Source organism: Penaeus vannamei, chromosome 4 (assembly GCF_042767895.1).
Source record: "Penaeus vannamei isolate JL-2024 chromosome 4, ASM4276789v1, whole genome shotgun sequence".
Taxonomy (NCBI): domain Eukaryota; kingdom Metazoa; phylum Arthropoda; class Malacostraca; order Decapoda; family Penaeidae; genus Penaeus; species Penaeus vannamei.
In genome coordinates this window covers 51,448,167-51,456,413 of record NC_091552.1, presented here as the reverse complement: position 1 = coordinate 51,456,413, position 8,247 = coordinate 51,448,167, and the positions used below count along the sequence as shown (strand labels likewise).

General features: G+C 48.1%; 1 protein-coding gene across 1 annotated transcript in view; it reads left to right on the top strand.

Annotated features, from left to right (window-relative positions):
* Window positions 1-328: 328 nt before the first annotated feature.
* LOC113821598 (uncharacterized) overlaps window positions 329-8,247 on the top strand; it is a 335,929-nt gene continuing 328,010 nt past the window's right edge. Inside the window, exon 1 of the mRNA XM_070121204.1 lies at window positions 329-541. Within this exon, the coding sequence (XP_069977305.1) occupies window positions 494-541 (48 nt within the window). The 5' untranslated portion in view covers window positions 329-493. The remainder of the gene's footprint in view (window positions 542-8,247) is intronic.

The window sequence follows — 8,247 nt, the reverse complement described above, 5'->3', positions numbered from 1 at the left end:
ACCTTTCGGCCAGACCAGAGGAGTCGTCTTTGATGGAAATACTCCCGGCGCAAACCGCCATGTCGCCGCCAATGAAAGACCACTTAACAGGAAAGGCAGGCAAGGGAGGGCATTTCCGTGGCCGGTCGGCAAGTCTGTCTTTCGCTTGGCAAAATAACCGAACCGAGATCCAAACTAAGAATCCGCATTAAGCCATCACGGTTTGACGTCAAATCCTTTGCCGAGTCCCGACCCGGGCTCGGGAGCACGATCGGCAGGAGAAATCCCTGCGTGGCAACCGCCGGGCTGCCCCGCCGTGACTCCAGTTCTCAGAATGGAAGTGCTCGCCAGTTGAGTGAGAGCCAGTGTTGAGGGAGGGTTGAGTGCGTGTCTCGTGTGTTCTGGTCAGTTCTTGTAGTCCTAGAGAAGTCCCTTTTTTACTAGCATCTAGGTGCTCTTGTGCTAGAACAGACGGTCGAAAAGTGTGCTAGCGGACTAGCAGGGAACCGCAGCCATGTGGAGGATTACGGGAGCGCTCCTGGTCGGCCTTCTGATATCAAAGGTAAGATTGGTGTCTGTTGCAGTGTTGAAATCCCCGAGATCCGCTGTGGCGGAGCGCACGGGCGGGGAGGGCTTGGGGTCGCCAGGGGTGCAACACCAGCGTTTTATCACCTGTATCCACGCCTTTTGTTCTTCTCCGTCAGCTTATATCCCTAGAAGACCCGCCAACACGTCGGGATCTCGATTTTCAACCCAGTCATGGTAGAGAGTGAATCTGGAACCGCCTGACCCCCCCCCCCCCGTCCGCGAGACCACATTCGTCATTATTACTGGCGGTGATTTTCGCGGAACATGACTAAGACGCGCTGTTGCAAACGCAGGAATCGGCGAGCCTCGAAGGCGCTCTGGTCGAGATGCTGGCTGCGAGGGGCGGAGGACGCCACTTTCCTTCTCTAAAGCGGGAGAAAGTGCCTCCCGAATGAGGCAGCTCACTGTAGAGGGATGGGCAATTATGTGAAACAATGACAAATACTTGAGAAATATATATTTCGTTGAAAACAAAACCTTAATGGTGTCTTCGGAGATCAGAAGTATGCAAGAAAAAGAAATGTGAGAGATCGAAGCAAATCATTGTTTCAAGTAATAATGGTGACTATTGCAACAAAAGCAGAACCCTTTCGGCTGAGAACAGACCGCCGCCCACATCATGAAGTCGCCATGAGAGTCGCCTTGCTCAAGTCTCGGGAAATGCCGTGACCTCAAGACATTTCCCGTGGGCACCGAGCGAGACCCGCCCCTCCCGCCTTTCCCTGTCTGTCTTCTTCCTTTTCGCTTTTTTCGTCTCATTTCTTTGTCACATCTCCCCTCTCCTGTTACCCCCTCCTCTTCCCCCCACACCCCCACCTCCCACACTCCCCTCGGCGTTCTTGCATAGTTAGTCACTGACGTTGAAGAACAAGCCGTCCGCCGCGCGAGGCACGGGCGCGCTCTCCCAAGGCGGGCTGCTCATCGAGCGTCACTTCGGCGGCGGCTCTTGCGTAAGAACTCATAACTTTTCATAACACTTCGGCGGACTTTACAACCGCCGTGACTCTCCTCCGTCACTCCGTGTTACTCGGCTCTGCCACGCGATTGCCCGGGTAACCCGACTGTCACTGTGCAACGCGGCAACTGATTTTGGTTTCCGTTCCTGAAGATACTCGCGTTCTGTCTCTGCGGGGCGCTGCGGTTCCCAGTCTAGGATTCTGTGTGGAAAAGTTTTGTTCTTCGTCCAGGTTTTGTTGCTGTTACTATTAATATTTATTTCACTATTATTTTCATTATCAGTAGTATTGTTATTATTGCTTATTATTATTATTATTACTGTTATTTTTATCAGCAGTACTGTCAGTATAAGCGCATCGGCCCCAGGGCTGGATTTCTACGGAAATTCGTCAGCTAAACGGAAACAAAAGGCGACCGACTGGTAAGATGTGGCAGACCGAACGTCATCGCGGCGGAAATTTCATTCGATGGCTTCAGCTGTGACTTTCAGCTGGGCTTCACCGAAGGCAGAGACACAGAGGGATTTTAAACCTTCGGCCCTGCAACACACTCACTTTGAATGGTATACTTTTTGGATAAATCGTATACAAGTTCAAGATATACATATACATTTTCTACAAAGAGATGCTGATGTATTTTATGTTGCTGAATGATGTTACATTATTGGCTTAATAATGTACTTATTATACATTGTTTTATACAGTGCAATGAACAACGCAGGGAATCCTATAATCACCAGACACTGAACCTAGGGACTGTAACTGTAATCTAACATTCATTCGTTTATGATAATTTATGGTTCAATTTTAATATTCATATCCTTTTTCTGCATCTAATGTTTAGGAAACGCCATAAATGCTGCTACGGAAAAGCGTGCAGCCCAGAGCGTCCCCGGGTGTAGGAAGTGTCCTCTGTGTTCTCAGGGCATTGTGCGAACAGACGCTTCGCAATGCCCGCTCCCTGCTGGCACTTTGTGGGCCCTTGCTGTCGCGCCGGATGCCCCTTTCATGAAATTTGCTGTAAAGTTTATTTTTTATGCAATTAATGTCGAGACTATTATTATTGCTGAGATTGGGGTAATTGTGATGCTGTTTAGAGATACCGAAAGCTATAGGATTAAAGAAGTGAAAAAAAACGAAAATCAAGGAAAGAGGTAAACAGGTGAGGTAAGTGGGAGAAAGGATTGACTCCTTGCTTAGTAAACACTTGAGGGGACATCTGTGTGAATGCAATTAAAGATTTGAAATGGCGGTCGACATGGCATTTTGTCTTTGTGATCCGGAACAGGTGGGTGAATAGCAATATTATCATCATTATCATCATGATAATAATGATGAAAATGGTGATGATAATGATGATGATGATAATGATAATGATGCTCATGATGATAATGCTAATGATAATCATGCTCGCAATCGGCGCCCCCGGAAGTGGGCGGCGGCGGGCGGGAATTCGCCGAAAGATTTCCGCGGCGGAAGCTGAGTAATTTTCGTTGGCTCGGACTTAATCGTCGCTTGGTTTGTTTGCTTGTTTTCTCTTAATGGCGATGTAATTGGAGAGTTTGTCTGTCTGTCGGTTGATATATCTCTTCATCAATCACTGATGTAATGTTTTTTAAAATGATGAACTGATTTATCTGTATCTATTCTTCATTTCTTTCCATGTAAGTCAGTTTTTGGCCGTTTTTATTTATCAAGTTATTGCTTTATTTGATTAAAACTCTTGTTTGCACGGAAATGTCGTTTTAAACGGGTCGAATTAAAAAAAAGGATTGATGACGTCATAAACACTCACGTGACGTCACGTCCTTCGCCGGATCGTCTCTTAAGGAACAAGCGAGTGGAGTCACGAAGGGGAGCTACGTTGGCGTCGGTTTTCTTTGGATTCCTTTTCGTTTTGGAGCGGAATCACAGAGGAAAAGAGGGAAAGAGGAACAGAAAAGAAAATAAAGGAGAAAATTACGGCTGAAGATAATCCTCGGCCAGAGTGAAGCCCTTTAGCCCTCCGCGCCACGGGAGGCGACGCTGGCTCCTTCAATAGAAGCCCCCCCCCCAAAAAAAAAAAAGTCCAACTGAACACACGACACGGACACAGAAAAACCCAAAGAAAAAAGGAGAAAGGCTTCCTCCCCAAAGCATGGCTTCCTCGGCCGCTGCTGCGCCCACGTGCATGACGGGAGAAGGGGGGCGGGGAGGGAGGATGTCACGTGATATGGGAAAAAGTCTCGCCACACCTGCTCGAAGCCACTTGGGAGGCCTACGGACTTCCGGATCCTGGGAAGGCACCTGCGGCAGCCCCCCCCCTCCCCCCCGATCGCTCTCTACTCTCCTTCGCTGACTTTGTTTTGTCTGTTCTCGGTCTGGTCGCCTCTGCTTGTCTGGCTGCCTCGCTCTGTATCTACTCACTCTCTCTCTCTCTCTCTCTCTCTCTCTCTCTCTCTCTCTCTCTCTCTCTCTCTCTCTCTCTCTCTTTTGTTTTTATATCACTTAGTATCCGCTATTTAGCTAATGGTAAACTTTTGATGTATTATTTGAAAAATAGAATAATACTCATGACAATATTTCATACATTATATTTTCCAAATGTTTATAATTATTTAATTACCAAAAATAACGAAATGAACATGTAAAAGACGGATTGAACAGGAGTAATAGAAAGTAATGGGTTTCTTGAATGGTTTGGAGTCAAGGCTGAGGGAATATCCCCTTAGCCCTGGGTAGAGTGAAGCTCGACTCGGCCCTTCGCGGGGTGAGTGAGCAAGCGTGAGGCGGGAAGTGCCCAATCTGCCTGGGCCTAAAGACTGTCATTATTTGACACAAGATAATATGTTAACAGTATAAGTTTCACAACACCTACATCCTATATACCCCACCATCATTATATCAATTCACCGATGCACGCATTCACTGCATTTCATATAATTTATATTCACCAACAATTTCGGAAACATGATAAATTAGGTTGGCAGACGATGCACTTTAAGTTAAGTTGTATCTCAAACGTTAAACACATAATACATATAAATACTTTCTATAAGTGGCTCATCACACTCAAGCTGACCCCAACCAAACCGTGCTTCGCTATTCACGAACGCGACTGGAGGTCGTGGTTCGTAGAGGCACCAAACGAAATGAAAGGAAACGAGGGAATCGATACCTAAACCTTTACACCCCATTACCTTAGAAATTTTGTGGCTAAAGCCAATTATTAAAGTTTGGTAGCTCAAGAGGCGCTATTTGAGACTATACATTATTCACGCCCACAAAGAGGGGGTTGAGGACACTAGCCTTGATAGGATGGGACTGAAACATAGCTGCGCACTCACTCCTTGCTCTGCCTAGCGCATCCAGATCACCCCTTCCTCCCCCCCCCCCCCCCCCGCTTCCCTAACCATGCCCAGGTTGATTGAACATGGGCCACCTTTCAGGGCAAGCCCAGATCTGGCGAGACGTTATCCCTTTTGTTGACTGTACATATTTATGTACATATATGTATATATATATATATATATATATATATATATATATATATATACTTGTGTATATGTATATATATACATACATGTATATAGATATATTATATATATATATAATATATATATATATATTCATAAATACATACGCCTTCCCTCTCTTCTCTCTCCGCCGACCCTGCTTTCCGCAGCACCACCGCCCCTGCGCCGCACATTCCGGCCCCACATACCTCCCTCCCCCCCCCTTCCCGTTGCCACAGGCGCGGTGCCAGCTCGCCGCCGTGGCACCCGGGGCGTCCCCGCGACTCTCGCCTGCGGCCGCCGAACGAGGCCCGAACGAGCCAAGTGCCGAGCGATGTCGTTGCGTCGCTGCCTTGGCGACGCGCAGCTGTTGGCGTCGTTGAGTTATTTTTTGAACTTGACTGATTTAGGTTTACCTTGGAGTAATGGTCTGACTTCGTTTCGTTTTTTTTTTTAATTATTGACGTAGGTGTCTAATTAACTTGTCTTATTGCAAGAGGGCTGCACACTATACGGTTAACAATAATGATTATCACGAATTCATTATCACAGATATTACTTCCAGCCAACTAATCTGATTCCCATCTGTGCAACAGTGACCAGTCTCCTAACAGGCGCCCCTTACTCCCCCCCCCCCAGAAGCTCTTCGTCGATACTTCTCAGCAGTGGTGTTTTTTTTTATTCTGGAGTTTAAAGTAAGAGGTAGAGAAAAGAGGAGGAGGAAAAAGAGAAACAGGCAGAGAAAGAGAAAGGGATAGATATGGGAGAAGGAGAAAGATAAGGAGAAAAAAAGAAAAGCCGACTGAATAAAACGTCTTTTTTTACTCTGACAAGTTTTCCTCGCTTCTGGATAAGTCCTGCGCGGGAACGTGAGAAAAAGAGGCATATAAAGCAGTCCTTCAGCTCACCTTCCCCAAAGACCTACTTAATAAACGTAAAAATAAAATGATGATAAAAATGAATCTAATGAGGAAACCCAACACGGGATCGAACTCGTCTTCTCTGCCAGCGTCCGCTCCTTCGCTTCCCGGCCGGAGGAGCCACCGCGGCGGGCCTCCTCGGGGCCGAAGCAGCTCCTCCTTGTCCTCGCCCACGCCCACCCCGTCGTCGTCCTCCTCCTCCTCCTCCTTCGGGCATCCGGGGCGCGCGTCCCCCTCCGCCCCAAGGTCGGAAGGGAGAGCGATCCCGTCGGGTTCTTTGCTCGCGGGCGCGGTCTCCTCGCGGCCGAGGATGGCGTCCCTGTCGGATTCAGGGAAAGACCTTTTTGGTGTTCATGTTTTGCTGAAGTGTTTTGAGTGAGTCTTAGAGTTATAACTATTGCCTTTAGTATGTTTTTGTAGTTGTATAGAGTCAGGAACCTTAAAATGAAGTATAATGTTTTGCTGCCATATTATTTTTGAATATACTTATTTTGGGAATATCTCTTCTCGGCCATTGAACTGCCATGCATTCATCCGTGCATCGCCACTAACTAAAGGTGGTGTTGATAACAGCCTGAAGAAGCAAGAGGCCGCCCGACGCACTGCGCGCTCCGCAGGGACATTTCCCCCGAGAGCCAGGAAGTTCCTGCCGCACGGAAATTGTCCGGAGGAGAGCGCGGCCGCAGGAGCCAGTTGCGCGACGCCGAACGCCTAATGACCATGATAATGGGCGCGGGGATCGCCTTAAATGGGCGCTCCAGGCGGACGGTGGGCGGGCGCAAAGGGTGGTGGAGGCAAGGGGCGGAATGCGTAAGGACATCGAGAGTCATTGAAGTGATTACCCAGCGCCTTGCCTTCCCGTGTCCTTGTGTCCAGTGAAGGTTGTGTGGGAGGGGAGGGGAGGGAGGCAAGGGGGAGGGGAGGGAGGCAAGGGGAGGAGGGGAGGGAGGCAAGGGGAGAGGAGAGGCAGGCAAGGGGAGGAGGGGAGGAGGAGAGGGAGCAAAGAGGAGGAGCACCTGACGTTTCCAGTTTGAGGTGGGTTGTGGAGGGATGGGGTGGAGGGGGGGGGGCGAGGGAGGGGGAGAGCACTGAGGTTGTAAAGAAGGGGGGCGGAGGAGGGGGCGAGGGAGGGGGCGGAGGAGGGGGCGGACAAGAACACTTTCGTACGTCCGACAGACTGAACCGGCGCACAGTACGCACACAAGCACGAGTTACGGGAACATACACAAAAGCATATTCATGGATGTACTTGTATGCGGTATTTATTTCTTAGATGGTATATGTATGAATACACACACACACACACACACACACACACACACACACACACACACACACATATATGTATATATATATATATTTATAAATATATATATGTATATAATATGTAATATATAATATATATATATGCATATATATATATTATATATATATGCATATATATATATACATATATATATACATATACATATATATATATATATATATATATATATATATATGTGTATATATATACATATATATACATATATATATATGCACATATATATACATATATATATATATATATATATATATATATATATATATATATATATATATATATATATATATATATATACAGAGAGGGAGAGGAAAGGGGCGAGGGAGAGCGCATCGTTGTATCTTTCATGGACGAGTTATCACTAAGTGTCCGCTCCTTCGCAGGCAAGATATTAACCTGTTCCGTGCTGGCGCGCGCGCGCGTGATGCGCCGCAGATGGAATCTCGTGGAACATTAGCGGTCTCGCTCGCTGCTGCGCGAATTGCCGCCTCGTGCATTTCGCACACGAGGCACACGCTTATCCCGGGTTTGCAAATCCGATTTGGCCGCCCTCGCCGCCGCGCCCACGCCGCCCGCCGACGCCCCCGCGGGACCCGCCGCCTGTCCCGCGTAACAGGCCTAACGAAATTACTTCCTCTCCGCCGACGAAGACTAATTGCTTCTCCCCGGCGAGGGAAGCGTCGCCCGCCCGCGAACGCTCGCACGCACGCCATACGCACACGCTCACTTATCCCTACACACACGCTCACACGCGCACGCACGTCATACGCACACGCACACTCACCCCTACACACACGCTCACACGCGCACGCACACATACACACGCACAGCGAGGGGCAACTGAAGAAAACACAGTGAGCTTCTGTCCTTCTTGCTTGTCCCTTTAATTGCCTCTAATGGCCTGTTGATGAGGTCGATCGCTCGCAGAAGGAAGGTAATTGGCGAGGGAGGAAGGGAGCGACTGCCGAGTGCACGCTAAACACGTC